The sequence below is a fragment of the Polypterus senegalus genome, chromosome 3 (genome assembly GCF_016835505.1).
Source record: "Polypterus senegalus isolate Bchr_013 chromosome 3, ASM1683550v1, whole genome shotgun sequence".
Lineage (NCBI taxonomy): Eukaryota > Metazoa > Chordata > Cladistia > Polypteriformes > Polypteridae > Polypterus > Polypterus senegalus.
This window is the reverse complement of record NC_053156.1, coordinates 231,027,448-231,044,462: the sequence shown is the minus strand read 5'-3', so window position 1 is coordinate 231,044,462 and position 17,015 is coordinate 231,027,448. Positions and strand designations below refer to the sequence as shown.

The 17,015-nt window shown below is 40.8% G+C and overlaps 1 protein-coding gene across 5 annotated transcripts in view; it reads right to left on the bottom strand.

Moving 5' to 3' along the window:
* LOC120525962 (protein phosphatase 1 regulatory subunit 12B) overlaps positions 1-17,015 on the bottom strand; it is a 141,321-nt gene that overhangs the window by 49,094 nt on the left and 75,212 nt on the right. For all 5 annotated transcript variants that reach the window (XR_005633050.1, XM_039748710.1, XM_039748711.1 and 2 more), the window contains one exon: positions 4,997-5,013. Coding sequence is in view for 4 of the 5 variants with exons in the window: in XM_039748710.1 (XP_039604644.1) it covers positions 4,997-5,013 (17 nt within the window). In the remaining variant the exon portion in view is untranslated. The remainder of the gene's footprint in view (positions 1-4,996; positions 5,014-17,015) is intronic.

The window sequence follows — 17,015 nt, the reverse complement described above, 5'->3', positions numbered from 1 at the left end:
CATTTGAACACTTGTCCTGAATCCACCCTTAGATAGCTTTTGGCAGAGAGGGGAGATTTAAGCACCCTTGTAGATCAACTCCAGCCATTCTCACTCCTGGGATCTTGGGTGGATCTGTAAGGCCTCTGGGCCATAAGTCCTAATTGTTCTCTGGCAGCCCTCTGAGGCTTCTGTACCCTTTAAATGGCCAGACCACAAAGGCAACTTTAAGGTTGGCCACTCTGCTCATGGGAAAATCTCCACCATGGCTTCACTCTCTGTCCTAGCTCACCTGCCCTCTAATTTGTTGGAGAAGCTTAGCATTTTCCCTGTAGTCTCGAGTCTCTCTTTAGCTTGTTGTAGTTGTGGGTGTACTGACTGCATGAAACTAACTACTCTGTTCAATATGGCCCCACCTACAGTAAGAGGACTTGTTTCCATTTCGTCCGTGGCCTCACTCTCATATAATTAGTTACCCTCACCCATTGCTAGCTCACATGTCCTGTATGTATTCACCTCATTTGTCAATCCTTTACACCCTACTCTCAGTCTTTGCTGTAATTTCTCTATGGGAACTTGTGGAGCAATCGGGTAAATTGGTGTCTCTAATTGTTATGTTTCCTGAACAAAATGTATAATCCCTCATTATAAATTCACAGCTAAACACAATTATACATAAGGATACTTTATGAAGTAAAAGGAATATTCAAGAAGCCTTCAGTAAGTATTTACCACCCTTCAGCAGCTGTACATTTTTGTGGCTTTACTGTACAATTTTTTTTTATTTTCTTCCTCAATTTAGTTAGTATGCACAAGTTAAGGTACTTAGATATTATATTATAAACTGAAATATTAATCTAAAACTACTTAACCAATTCCAGCTCTCAGGCATGGTGTGTTTGCCTCAATGGCCTTTGCACATCAGCTTTTGGACTCTTCTTCTGCACTCAAAATTGATCAGGCTAGACAGGGGTCTTACTCGGATTTCTAAGTCTGGACTTTAGCTCATCTCTTCAAGAACATTCACTTTTGTGTTTTGATTGTGTGGTTGGAGTCACTGACTTGTTAGAACATGTAAGTCTTATGAAGTCTGTCACAGGTTCTGCTCATGCATTTTTCCTCCATTTTCTCCACCATTTCTTGATTGTTTTATCCTGACAATTGTATCTTTTTTTTTTTAAATGGAAAGCGTCCCCATAACACTTTGTTTTGTATTTAACCCAAAGAAAGATTAATGGCTCCTTCCTCAAACCCAGCCCAGCCACATTTCCAGTGTTTATGCACTGGATATCACCTCCCGTCTTGTAAACTGAATTGAGAAGTTTTGTCAAAGTGCTCAGTTTTTGCTAACTGAGTTTTCCTCATGCTACTCAGCTCAGAAGGACATCCTAGCCTAGCTAGAATCTGCTTTGTTGCATATTTTCCCATTATTTTGTTTTGGGAAATTACAACACTCTAGAAAATATTGTTCATTCCACTTTTCAGGCCTGTGTTTATTCAAAAAAAAAACATTAAGTAAGGCTAAATCACTCTTGCCTTTTTAAATCTATGGACAGTTTCAGCTTTCTGAGGACCACAATTTTCAGCACTTTAACTGATCAACACATCCACTATGATTAAGAAGGCTGACAGGCTGTCGTTTCTTAAAGACTGAAGATTGCCAAATGAAGCACTAAAAACTTCTTACAAACAAGTTATTGAAAGTATTTCGACCTTAAACACTGTTTGTTTTGCTCCTGGAAACAGTGTTGTGCATCACTACTAAAATCATTGTCACTCCTTAAAGTGCAAGATAATTAAGAATGTATCCATCCCATCACCCTGCCTGCCTTTAGCTTGCTCTCCTTTCATATGGTAAATGGCTAACACAGTCAACACCAGGAGTAGAAGATTTCATTAGAGTACTTGCACAAAAGCTGTGAGATGCATAAACTTGACATCCTAACTCTAGGAATATTCTACATTAAGCTAATGAATGGGTTGTCAGGGATGCCAGGGGCGGCGACCCGGCCGGGACGCCCTGAAGGACCGGAAGAGGGTCTACACCCACCCTGGATCACGTGGGGGCCGCCACCCTGGTTGCTTTGGGGGCCACGGGTAGAGGGCTTGGAAGCCCAACCCTGTAGGTGCCCTTGGTCACCGCCAGGGGGCGCCTCGATGCCTTGGGAACCCTGGACCTCAGCACTTCCGCCACACCAGGAAGTGCTGGGGAAGAAGAAGGACACCGGAGAGCTTCCGGGAGTACAACCGGCACTTCCGCCACACTGGGGCGTGTCGGCGGGTGATTGCCGGGGAGCACCTGGAGCACATCCGGGTGTGGATAAAAGGGGCCGCCTCCCTTCATTCAAGGCTGGAATCGGGTGGAAGCAGGACGAAGCAGAGGAGAGTGTGGAGGCGGCCCGAAAAAAGGCGTTGTGTGGCCAGCACTTTGGGGGGTTTGTGTGCACCTTTGGACTGTGTAAATAGAATAGTTGTAAATAAACGTGTGGTGGTGACTTTACAACATGTCTGCCTGTCTGTGTCCGGGCCACATCCACAGGGTCTAAAAGTGCTTTTTGTTAGATTGATTGTTTTTTGGCTGCTTTGGAATGGTGATTACTAGAGATGAACGAAACTATTTGCACAAAATTGAATTCTTAAGAGTTTTGCTTTGCAAAAAAAAAATCATGACGAGCAAAATTTGTAACATAAGCACATATATGTTCACCTAATTTGTAACCAATTTCTATACATGCAAAAGCACGGCACAATTTATTCTGTTGCTGCCACTTTGGAGGCCCTTGTTTGCCTCTAAAATCCATTTTCCTGAGTATGTGACCACTAGTGAATCCTTGCAAGTATCCTGGCTTTGATTAGCTTACATAGTTTGGCAATGTCAGTGCTGATGATGTTACCTCTGACCCTAAATGAGTGGTGTCAGGCAGAAGCAGCAGCGTGAAGTAAAAAGGGCAGATTACCACACTTGGAGCTTTGTGGAAGGAATTATGGGAGATTGGGGCAGTGGTAGCAGGATTCTCTCTTCAGATTGGATGGCCAGTACAGACAGACTCCACTATAGAAAACATAGTAGTGGGATAGGCCAGTTGGCCGAGGTCTCCAGGACTGTTGCTTTGTTTTTGACTTTCTCTTGTATGATTTTAATCTCGTCTTGTCAACTGGCCATAGTTTATCAATTAATTAATGGGCAGTGTAGAGTCCAGGAAGGAAGGAAGGACAGGCACTCTGGCCAGGAGGACCTAATGGGCGGAGTAAGCAAGTGAGCTTGCCAGTAGCAATTCATTCCCACACACAACAGGTGGTAGTGTTCCTCAACGCTGGACCGCAGGGTGGCATGGGGGTTGGAGTCTGGAAATACAACCCTGTTGGGGTCTTAGGATACAACCAGAGGGCGCTGCCGGAGGAGATCTGCCCTGGTTTCAGCATGACCAGGAAGTGCACCTGATGACTTGGGCAGGAGACCAGAAGCAGGTCAGCTTTAAAAGAGAGCCAACCACATCACTTAGATGAGTCTGAGATGGGAGGCAGTGGGCAATGCTCTCTTAGAGGTAGAAGGAGATTTATGAATTGATGTGTTTTACTGGTGTTCTTATTAAGAAGGTGTTTTTATCAAACAAAATTCTTTATTTAAACCTGGAATTGTGTGGGGGCATTACTGTGTATGAGGTTTGTAGCTTTGTGGTTATAACAGATATTATTGGTTTCAATTTTGTCTTTAATCAGATCTATCTTGTTCTTATTGTGTTTTAACAAATCTGCATTTATATGTTTTCCAGTTCTGTATTTAGTAATTAATGTAATCTATACTTTTAATATTTTAACTGAGAAGTGTTCACAGTGCTCTGTTCCTGCAATCACTTAAGAGTGCCATACAAAAAATAAGTTGTACTGTGTTGTAATAAACATTTCAGCTGCCAAACAACCCACTTTTTGCTTTTAGACCTACAAAAAAAATAATGACGTTATAATAATAAAGTAATGCAAATATGCATTTTGGATGGATAGCTCCTCAGTCTTCATGGCAGAACTCCTTTTATTTGTTAACTAGAAAAATTACAATATGCAAGCTTTTGAAGCAACTCAGGCCCCTTCTTTAGGCAAGATATAATCTTAATCTTTAATCTTAATCTTTACATCTTGCCTGAAGAAGAGGCCTGAGTTGCCTCAAAAGCTTGCATATTGTAATCTTTCTAGTTAGCCAATAAAAGGTGTCATTTTGCTTAACCTCATTACGTTCATAATGGCTAACACAGTACAGCACCCTAGTACTATGGTAGAACTCACAACTAGAATTCACAATTGGATTACTTGCCATATCCACACAATTGCAGAAACTCGATCCACTATGACACAAAATATTCTTAATTTGGTTTATTACACCAAAAAACACATAAATATATTTTAATGTGAAAATACAATGTGACGATATGTGGGAACCTGTAAGGATGTAAATAAAGGACTTGTGTGTGCATAACGATCTGTGTAGAAAGCCACTTTGGTAACAGCTTCACCCCTCACTCTGTGGCTCCCAGCATTGACAACTGTTTCATGAAGGTGATACACTACAGTATTTAACTGAGTATGATTTTAAAAATTCATCACCTCTGCCCACGTAAGATACACCCTTTGGGGTGCACATTTCCGTTTCAGAATAGGCTGGGGCTGCATCAGTGTGTCCCACCAAAGGGGCATAAACTCAAGTGCCTTAATTGTTTGAAAGCCCAGCTTCATTCACCTTCAACAGAGATGAACTCTGAGCAGCCACCTGTAATGTTTATGCAATAGGCTGGCCCCATATGCATATTCATAAACATATTAGGCAGTAAACAAGTAGAAAATGCTACATGCACACATGCAGTGCACATTAAGAACATGCATTAATCAAAACATTTCATATATTACTGTATCTGTATAATTTCAGATTTAATTAGAAATAATAAGAGAGAAGCAATAACTCAAAATATATTCCATCATCTGTTGTAATCTATACAAAATTAGAAAACTAAATAATGTCTCTTACCTGGACGTCCTGTCATGCTAAAAGAAAAAAAGAGAAAAAGACAAATTAAATAATAAAGTAAAGCTGTTGTACAAAAGATAAAGGTGTATCACTCTCATAATTTTTTAATTTATTTTTTACATAATCATGAGCCACAATAGTCTTAAATATGCATATCCAATGTCTCACATAAACGTCAGTAAAACACTATTGAAGAAACCAAAATAGACTGATTTATTCATGTGTCTTTCACTACTGATCTATTTTCATTTTAAGAACCAGAAGGCCTGAGCCTGTGTAATGGATGGCACTCATGGGCTGGCATTTCGGTCGTAATGGAATACAGATCCTTACCCAGTTAGGAGGCTGATATGGTGGACAGACTTAGGGAGGCAACAACATACGAGTACTTTCTCTGCCGTTATGCTAGGTGGCGGCATCATTAGTTTTGGTACCCTGAAAGTTACCCACAGGCTACACTGGGAATTGAAGTCCTAGAGTGCAGCACTGTTGGGTTTTCATGGGTGTTGCCGCGGTGTTACAGGGATGTATTATCCCTACCTTGTCGAAGTCTTTCCTATGGTTAATGCCCTGGCACCAGAAGTGCTCTTGGGTCTGAAATAAAAGGAGTTATTCTGCATCATGCAGTCGGTGCAAGAGGACAAAACATGTCTGAAAGGAATGGAGAGCAAGGAGAGACAGAGAGAGAGAAGAAGAAGAAGCCAACTTTATTATATCATTTATTTAACAAGAGGCCTGTTTTGAAGGGTAGTGGTGTTAAAAAACCCTTTATTTGAACCTATTTTATCTGTGTTGGTTGTGTCTGGGGTGTTGTAATACTCCCTACAGGTCACACCTGTCAAAGTAGTACTGGGCACAAGGCGGGACCCAGCCACGGACAAGGCAAGATCTTATTCCTGAGTAACATACACACACTCATTTACATCCATGCAAATTCTACCAAGAGTGACTAAACTTGAAATTAACTCAGGCCTGTAAAGTGCTAGGAACTCTGCAACCAAGTTGCTCACTCACATACCCATATATACTGCATTTTTCATAATACAACATTAGAAACAGTCTAATACTGCAATTTTCATTAAAAATGCAAAGCTGACTAAAAGGATAAAGTACATAACACAACAACATAGTGATGAGTTCTCTCCACAAGGTCCACCATCAGAGACTGTGTATTCTGTGTCATGTATGCACATCTGAGGGACCACCTCAAGGACTCATCCAAGGATTGTGATGCCCCACTGGGATGAGAGGGGGCTCTACTGCTACTAGGCTCATCTCTTTTCTGTTCATTGGCACTAAGAAGATGACCCCTGAGGCAGCTGACCATGCCCCTTCTGGCGAGACCACTATAAAAGGGTGACATCCCCAAATGTTAGCATATGATATGGATGTGAAAGCTAGAGAGAACAAAGCTCTCTGATTCTCACTTGCTCATAACAGCAATATTGAATTCAAAAGCCAATAAGGCGATTTATGTTTATTATCACAACTTCGAGCTCCTGTTTTCTTTGTCAGCAAAATGATAAGAGTGGGCAAGCTGGCTGGCACACCAACACTTAGAACAAGCACCAAGTGTCCCTTCCTGCTGTGCACAGTGTCATCAGTAACATTAAACTGTGCGCTGGTAAACAGTTCTAGACACTGTTACCAAAATAGGTGAAAGTTTAGTGGATTCTGAAAAACAAAAAGAAGGACTAAAAATTTTTTGCATATACAGTATCACATTTACAAAATAAATATTGTCATGGATTGTCCTGCCTTCTCTTTGAGGATGTATCCATGGGATAAACAAACCAAATATTAAGAAAGGCTCCATCCAAATTAGCCATCCACCCAGCAGGACAACCCTGCTTCATTTGAACAGGCAGCACTGACCACTGTGCCATTGTGCTGCCTGCATGAACAGAGAGATTCTGAATATACAGATAGAGATATAAATACCTTCTTCTTTCGGCTGATATAAGTATAGATATAGATATAGACAGAAAAGCCCCAGGTCATATTACTTAGGCATTATGTGCTTGGAATTTATAGAGTGTTCTCAGTACTTACATAAAAATCATTATATTGTATGTTTGCTGAATAAAGAATGACTAAGAATTTATAGAATGATTTGCTAAAAGAGATGCTACAAGTTCATATATGAGTGTGAAAATACAATAATATGAAACATCAATACAAATAAAATAATTTAAATAAACCTCTACATTTAAAGCAGACACCTAAATAAATGCACAAGGTCATACAACAGAATAGTCTAACAAGATATTAGGTTTAATCTAAACATACCTGTAGGCCAGATCCAAAACTTCACTCAGAGACAAACAGACAATGGTCACAATTAAGAATTAAAATAACCAAAACAATAGACAAACACTGATATCCAAAATCAATGAGACAAGAGGCAAAAAAGCACTTGAGTGAAACAAAGAGCTGTTGCACACATAGGCTGGGTGAGGTTTAGGGGTACTGATGGACTAGTGAAATGTTTATTCATTTGCTTTCCATTTCCCTCAGTAGAACAAATGAACACAAAGAGGAGAAAGCCTGCATCACTGTTGGCTCTGTCCCTTCTGGCCAGAGAAAAATAAAACCCCACATAACCATGAACTGTGTATCAGTTGACCAGAGAATAAAACAGAGTGAAAATGGAACTCCTGCAGCATGGTGGAATATCCTGGACACTAGACGGCAGCAGAAATATCTGATATTTTACTTCTTCTTCTTCTTTGGTTTATTACTTTGCAAAAAAAAAACAAAAAAAAAAAACATGCCAGTTAAACAGGGTCTTAGAGCTGGCACACCAACATTTTTAACATCTCCTCTCCTTGGGCTTTCACAAAAGGAGAACACACTGCTGCTTAAGCAAAATAATCTTCTAAGCTCCTGCTGCATAATAAGCACTGCATGTCCACAGACACAGATATCAAGGTCAGAATCAAGCATAAGAAAGGTGTTTGTGCAGAGATCCAGCCCCTTCCTGACGTGGGGATGGTGTACTGCCAACACTTCTGAGATCATCCATTTAAACGTATCTATGAATTTTCCTGTGATTTTCAGTCGTAGTCTTCATTAACATTATTTTAATGAGTTGTGAACAGTTTTGGCACCCACCTCAGTCAGTCTATGACTCAGTCATAGTGGTCTGTGATGAGCCACAACAAAGATGTGTGACGAGGCTTATTAGAGGAGTGCTCATCTAGATACTCACTGAATACAATATGGACGAAAGGAAAGAAGGAAAATGGGTGCTATTGACTGCAAAAAGGAGAGGCTTGCCAGTCTGATGTCTCATTTTCATACCAGAAATTAAATATGAGAGAGAGGCTGAACTCACCATGACTACACAACATTCAAATAGAAAACAGTGTTGTAAGGCAGTACAATAATAGGTCATCAAGCAAGCTGACAATAGTTTAGAAATCTGAAACTGTGCCGAGAAGTCATAAGAGACTTGTGTAATCCATGACATGAGACAAAGGAAACAGGATAAAGGGATTTGAACCACAATGATATCCCATTTAATGTCCAAATGAAAAAATAAAGCCAACAGAATAGCATAATGTAAAAGTACAAGAGGGCGGCACGGTGGCGTGGTGTGTAGCTGCTGCCTCGCAGTTAGGAGACCCGAGTTCACTTTCTGGGTCCTCCCTGTGTGCAGTTTGCATGTTCTCCCGTGTCTGTGTTGTTTTTCTCCGGGTGCTCCGGTTTCCTCCCACAGTCCAAAGACATGCAGATTAGGTGCATTGGTGATTCTAAATTGTCCCTAGTGTGTGCTTGGTGTGTGTGTGTGTGTGTGTGTGCCCTGTGGTGGTCTGGCAACCTGCCCAGGGTTTGTTTCCTGCCTTGCGCCCTGTGTTAGCTGGGATTGGCTCCAGCATACCCCCGTGACCCTGTAGTTAGGATATAGCGGGTTTGATAATGGATGGGTGGATGGAAAAGTACAAGAAAGAAAAAATAATTAAGAAAGTATCACTCCTTAAGTTGAGGAAGTTCCTTCAGACGCAAATTCAAGGGTAATTGGTGACTTTCAATCTCTTTGATTCTTAAAATGGTACAAGGCAGAAGGGGTGAGATTCCTAGAACTGAAACAGAAGTGGCACCCTCATTCTTCCGTAGATTCTGCTTTCGCTCTACAGTGTTTCCTTATTCATGATTTCTGCTATTCTGACATTATCAGAGTCCTGAAGATGTCCCCCAAGCATGTATGTCTGACACCCATCATCCCTGTAGCTCCTAGTTTTGTATGGTAACAATATCAAGACAAGGTCCACTGTTAAGTGTGACATGCTCACTGCCTGAAAGTCATGTAGTGTGACACCAGCCATAGAGAATTTTGACTTCATTAAAGTCCAAACCAGGCAGAAAAGAATTAGGCTCTTCAAAAACACTGAGTGGTATGTGATCTGAATTAAAAGAGTTAAACTGTTCAAGTGGTTGTATTAAGATACAATACAGGAAATGAGGCAGAAGACATTTTAAATTCATCACATGTACACGAAAAGGGAAAACCAGAGTTTGAAAACCAGGAGGCTTTCTTTATGCATAGTAGTACTAGGGTGTTGTACCGTGTTAGCCATTATGAATGTAAAGAAGAGCCAAGCAAAATGACACCTTTTATTGGCTAAATAAAAATATTACAATATGCAAGCTTTCGAGGCAACTCAAGCCCCTTCTTCAGGCAAGATGTAATACAGAAACTGAAGTTTCCTGTGTTTATATCCACACACTAGGACAAGAAACAACAATGGTAAATCTTTAAAGGAAAAATCTTAAATGTAAAAAATTAATAGGTTAATAGGTTTAGCCTGAGTGAACCTATTAATTTTTTACATTTAAGATTTTTCCTTTAAAGATTTACCATTGTTGTTTCTTGTCCTAGTGTGTGGATATAAACACAGGAACTTCAGTTTCTGTATTACATCTTGCCTGAAGAAGGTGCTTGAGTTGCCTTGAAAGCTTGCATATTGTAATCTTTTTAGTTAGCCAATAAAAGGTGTCTTTATGCATAGTGAAGCACGCCGACCGAGGAGATTTATCTAGTAGTAGATTACTACAGAGTACTGGGATGAGATTCTGGCTCAGTCAAGGTCTGTTACAAGTTTCCATATTCTTTGGTTTCTTTCAAGTAATGCTGTTTTCCTCTCACATCAATAAGATGAGTATTTTAGGTTAATTGTCAAATCAAGTTCACACTTTCAGGGACTAACGTCTTGATTAGGGAATGGTTGTCACCTTACAGAAGATGCTGCTCAGGGCTCCTTTTGTTTTCTACAATTGGATTGTAACAAGTAATTTCAGAAAGAAGAACAATCAAGAAATATTGTAAAAAAAAGTCATTATGCAGAGACAGAATATTATTTTTGAGAGACCCAGATTTAATGTCCATAAACAGCCATGGAAACTGCTGACTTCATTATTAGAGCTCTTCATAAACTTGCTGAGCAACAGCATTTTCTGCCCCTTAGAGATAAACTGTTGCAGGACTGAATTAGTTAGGAAACAGGAGAGATCTGTCTTTTTGAATGTTTACTGCACAGTTAGACCCATTTTTAAATTTCAGGTCTATTGACACATTGAGATGGCTGCAGCTGATGCTCCAGAGAAGTGGATGGAGTGAGTAAATTAGCTATCATGGTCTCTCAGGTCACAGGAGAGGACTGCAGAACAGGGACAGAATTCACAGAAACAAGTAGGCATCGGGCATTTGTCACAAATGTTTAAAATCCTCTTTTCACAACTAGAGTGAGTGTCCAACTACAGTAGATCAGTACCAGAAATGTCACAAAAATGGCATTTTGTCACTTCTATAGACATCGCAGTCCAGGAATATGATATCACATGACACCTAGCTCTAGCAGGCTTATACAGAGGAGGATGACAAACAGGGTTGCTGACCAGCACTCAGATATTAAATTTAATGTAGATGTTGTTATTTAAAGTTTACACTCACTGAAATCCCTGCATAACTTTCCACACAAAAAAGACAGAATGGTCCGAATAAGGCGTGACCGCCAGTTGTTGTGTTCATATTGAACAAAAGAAATGTCCATCTATCTCAAGTAATTTTAAATAATTGTTAAAGGTTGTGGCCACCAGAGGGCACCCCACACACATAGGATTGGAGGATTGGACACAAGTTTCTGCAAACAAGGGCTTTAATTCTGTGTGAAACTCTTCCTGGAAGAGTTTCCCACACCACCAGCACATGTGCAAGTACAATTCAGTACTGCAAGCACTCTCTGTCTTCTTCATTGTTTCTCTTTGCCTCTTCCATTCCTCCAGCAAGTTTTATCCTCCTCCTCCCTGGATGAGTTGTAGCTGGCAGCTTCCTTTATACAAATCCGGAATTACTTCTGGTGTCCCACAGGTTTGGCCCAGGACCACTTTCGGGTAAGTCTGGAGCCTGGCAAAGCAGAGTTCACCAGTTCTCTCTGTGCCCCTTGGTGGCGCCCACAGAGCCAACAGGGTTGTGCTACAGAACTCCAGTTCACACGATGCCCTTTGGAAATCCGGGGGATTGTAGAAACACGGGGGCACTGCCATGTAGTGATCTGCGGGAAACAATGCCATGTGCATGGTGTCTCGCCCTGTCCTTCGAGGTTGAGGGTGTCCTAGCCATCCCTCACAAGCTCTACTCTAATTCAAGAGCTTTCCTATAAACACTTATTCTATAGTTTAGGCTCTGTTTAATGTGATTATTCAGTTCTACTATGATGCACAAAATAACCCATTAACACCAAAAAAGCAAAATGGCAGTGCCCACTAAAACAGCAACAACATGATAAAAATACAGTGAAACACATTTTAACAACAAATGCACATTAGTACCAGATTACTAACTAATTCATCAGAAGAATAAACTAGAAAACAAAGATAAAAAAGTGACTTGCCTGTCTGCTTTTATTATTGACAACCTAGTCAGACTGCCATGTTTGAGATTCAATATACATTTTCTAAATAATTCATTTTATCTGAGGGAAAAAATGAGGGGAATTGTGAATGTTTTATTTGGACTTACTGAGTTACACAAAGATCTGAAGATGCCTACTCGGACTTACTGAAGTACCCTTTGGTGTCATACAATGAACTCATCAACTACACAAAGAAGAAAAGGGGACATTCTGAGGGATTCATAGGGAACGTCTTATGTCTCACAGTTCCCTCTGAAGGAGATGGGTATTATGCTAATCAAAACAGAGGATCTAAAGAGGATTTGCTGGACCATGAAAGAGACAGAGTCCACCTGCTTTTTAAGTTCTAGCTGACCTTGCTGAATTTACTATATTGCAACTGAAAGAACAGTTTCAACTGGATTAGAATATGTGCATGAACATGAGAAACTATAATGACAGTCAATGTCTAAAACTTAGAAAGCACCCTGCCAAAACAGAAAGAGCTCAAACATAAGCTGTCATTAAAACTGCAAACAAAGACGAGAACTGAAATTCTATGAGTCATGAACTAGAAGACATAAGAGTGAAATAACTAAAGTTGTTTGAGGGATGAATCTGTAATCTCGGACACCATACTGAAGGCCACACGGGTTTATAAAACTGAATATCTGTGATGTGGCACATAGTGCCTTCTGGAAGGCTGTCCTTAGCAACAGTGCATCAAATCCTAGCAGCACAGCCACAAAATTCTGACAAATTGGTGACATCACACAGTTAAAAATAAATGGTTATAAAATTGTATTAACTTATCATTAAATTATAAAAAACTAAACCTCCATGTATAAATATTCCCTGACACATGAAGCCTCCAACAACCCATAACAAGTTAGCAAAAGTTTTTTTTTAAACTAGCACAACTTTTAAAAGGGTGAACCAATTCATTATAACAAGGTGGTTAAGAGATTTGCTAAGGTGTCACTAATCCCTCTTGATGTTAACCACTTTTCTGCGAAGACTATAAAAAGTCACAAATTCACATGGTAACACTTACTTTTAGGTGTTTCTCTTTGTTGTTTGACTGTCGAAGAGATTTGCTCAAAGACTCAGAAAGCCATATTTTTTTCATGGATTTACAGGGTTTCATGAAGCACCAAAAGCCACTTAGGAGACATTAAGAATTTACAAGGACTGTCTCATATAAAGAACATAAGGAGGTGAAGAGACTTGTTTGGGATCATCTGACTGGGGATCATTTAGCGACTCCTCTTTGGGAAGCAAAGGGTTGAGGACATTTAAGAGTCAGTGCTTGAACTGGACCGGGATTGACGTCAGATAGTCCAGTTCAGAAATGTGTGGGGGGCTTTCACCCATCCCAGCTCTGAAATGTAAAGCCGCAAGGAGGACAGAAGTTCACTAAACTGACCTGACACGTTTTTAATTCTTTTGCATGTTCTCTCTAAATATTTATCCTCTGCTTCGGCAGCTGCCAGCCCATATGTGGTCATGCTTTCAGATTTAGACTTGACGCTCCTGTCCACTCAGTAAGCTAGTGTTTTTCACATTTTCCGTATTTAGAAGTTTGCAGTCAGACAGGCATGACCTTTGTAGTGTAAAACTGGAAAATCCCCGAGTCTCAGGAGTGCCATATCACTAGAAAGTACAGTAGACTTATATAAAGATGTCTGAATCCAAGAGGTACTTTTTAAAAAATTTTACAGCACCTGCTATTGTGAAAAGAATCCTTTGACACAACTTCAAAATAGCAGAAGTTCAAGGGAGTGTAGAAAGAGTGACAGATGAGGTAGAATGTAAGGAATTAAAGCCCCTCAGCTACTGGGCCTCACTGCCTGTTCATGTATTTGCACTTCAGTGAGCCTTAGGGCCAGTCTGTCCCAGAAATGAGGATTATTTTGTCAAAGTGGATGCGTGATGTTGATGGGATAATAACGGTGCTCCCTGCTGTACTCTTTGACATTTGGCATACAGCAGCGCCTCACATTTTCTTAATTTGAAAACAAAGCACCCATGCAAAATCCTCCCACCCATTTATGGAAAATGTTCTCTCTTCTGGCTTTCCCTTCATTTGTAAAGCTCATTACTTCACCACACAGTAGCAATGACACAATGCTGTACACACCACCAACGACTTAATGGATCCTTTTAAAATTTTTCCTATAGCTTTGCATGTTAAACAAAGAATATGAGAGTATGTCACTAGCTCAGATGCTGTGAGTCACACAGTAGAGATGAGAGACCTTTTCTCCACTGCCCTCCACTACACCATGAGGAGCCTGGGAAAACAAGCTGCTGCTGAGCACGGCTCTACTAAAAATTGTAACGTTGCCAACTTTTGATTTTCCATTAACCCATCCAGCTTTTTTCTCTCCACCCACTTTAATCTAAATCAGAGTTCTGAGATCATGGAATCTAATGTCAGAAGCAAGCAAGACAATAAAGGGCAAAGCCTTAAAGGACACACACAGTATGCCTGTACTGTGAATTATTGTCCAGTTACAGTTTTATACAGTACTAATCCAATTAAATAAAGTCAAAGTACTTTACAAAGCATGGAAACCTTATATTATATAGCACCTTTCTCTGTGACTATTAAATCACTTTACTAATCAACCAATCATCATATAGCATCTTTAGTAGGTAGCACTATGACAAAACACTTTACATAACTCTTTATTTTAAATGGTACCTTTCAAAGTGAGCACCATCAGAGAGTAATTCTGAAATCAAAAAATCTCAATTTTTTTATGCCTCCCCAGACCTTTACACCACCAAAACGGTCATGCTGAATGATGTTACAGGCAGCATAATGTTTCCACAGCTTCGCCAGACCCTTTTACGTCTGTCACATGTGCTCAGGGTGAACCTGCTCTCATCTGTGAAAAGCATATGGGGCCAGTGGTGGACCTGCCAATTCTGGTATTCTATTGCAAATGCCAATCGAGCTCCACGGTGCCGGGCAGTGAGCACAGGGCCTACTAGAGGATGTCGGGTCCTCAGGCCACCCTCATGAAGTCTGTTTCTGATTGTTTGGTCAGAGACATTCACACCAGCGGCCTGCCTGCTGGAGGTCATTTTGTAGGGCTCTGGCAGTGCTCATCCTGTTCCTCCTTGCCCAAAGGACCAGATACCGGTCCTGCAAGTGGGTTAAGGGCCTTCTACGGCCCTATCAAGCTCTCCTAGAGTAACTGCCAGTCTCCTGGAGTCTCCTCCATGCCCTTGAGACTGTGCTGGGAGACACAGCAAACCTTCTGGCAATGGTACGTATTGATGTGCCATCCTGGAGAAGTTGGACAACCTGTGCAACCTCTGTAGGGTCCAGATAACGCCTCATGCTAGCAGTAGTGACACTGACCGTAGCCAAATGCAAAACTAGTGAAGAAACAGTCAGAAAAGACGAGGAGGGAAAAATGACAGTGGCCTACACCTGTTAAATGATTTCCTGTTTTGGGGGTCATCTCATTGTTGCCCCTCTAGTGCACCTGTTGTTAATTTCATTAACACCAAAGCTGATTGACAACCCCCTCTGCCACTTACTGACCAGATCAATAGCCCACAAGTTTCATTGACTAGATGCTACACTAAAAAGTGTTACTTTAATTTTTTGACAGTATATTTTACATTTTCAATATTTTTATTTTATTTTACATTTTTTTATTTACTATTTTACACTATGGCCAGAGGTATGTGGACACCTCTGAAAGTATTGTTCAGGAGTTTCAGCCACATCCACTGTGATGGGGCCATGCAATCTCATTTGACAAACACTGGTAGAAGAATGGGTCGTACTGAAGAACTCAGTGACTTTAAACATGACACTGTCATAAGATGACAGCTTTGCCACAAGACAGCACATAAAATTTCTGCTCTGCTGGTTCTGCCCCAGTCAACTGTAACTACTATTATTGTGAACTGGAAGCGCTTATAAAACACAACAGTTCAACCATGAAGTGGTAGACCATGCAAATGCAGAACGTAGACACCAAGTGTCGAAGTGCAAAACACATAAAAATTGCTTCTCCTCAGCTGCATTACTCAGAAATGAGTTCCATGTCCTTTTAGAAGCCACATCAGCACAAGACAGTTCATGAACTTCCATTACCGAGCAGCTGCACACAAGCCTAAGATCACTATGCCCAATGGCAGACTTTGCCTGGAGTGGTGTAAAGTGCACCACCATTGGGCTCTGGAGCAGTGGAAATGTGTTCTATGAAATGACAAATTACACTTTACACTATTTGGAAGTCTGATGGATCTGGGTTTGGTGGATATCAGGAGAACAATACCTTCTAGACTGCAAAGCACCTATTTTAGAATTGGTGGTGTAGGGATAAAGGTTAAGGTTTGTTTTAGGGTTTGCGCTAAGCATCCTGGCTCCAGAGTAGGTAACAGTTAATGATAGAGCAAAGATAATTAAGACAATTGTGTGCTTCCAACATTATGGCCACAGTTTTGGGAGGCCCTTTTCTGTTCCAGCTTGACTGTCCTCCTGTCTACAAAGCCAGGTCCATTAGGCTCCATAAGTCCATAAGACATTAGGGGCCTGCACAGATTCCTAATCTCAACCCTATCAAATACATTTGGGATGAATTAAAATAGCAATTTCGAGCCAGGGGTTCTCATCTGACATCAGTAGCTGACCTCATAAACGTTCTTTTGCTCAATTGTTATGACAAAAGGACACAAATATCCACAGACACACTCCAAGATCTTCCCAGATGAGTGGAGGCTGTTATAGCTGCAAAGGGGTAGCCAGTTCCACATTAATACACATGGCTTTGGAATGGGATGCCCAACAAGCTCACATACAGTAGGTGTGATGGTCAGGTGTCCACATGCTTTTGCCCATATGGTCTATACGGTACCATATTCAACAGGTGACAAGCTTTACAGAAAAATTCAGTGTTTTCCCTGGCACTGAACTGCAGTAAGGGGGCTTGAAAATGATATGTTATCAGCCTGCAATGGGCTGCTTCGTGCCCAATGCTTGCTGGGATAGGCTCCAGCAACCCTGTTGTGGATAAGTGGGTTCAGAAAATTGATGGATCGATGTTATCACCTAGATGTACAAAGCAAACAACTGATACCTTCTACAGCTCTTTTAAAAA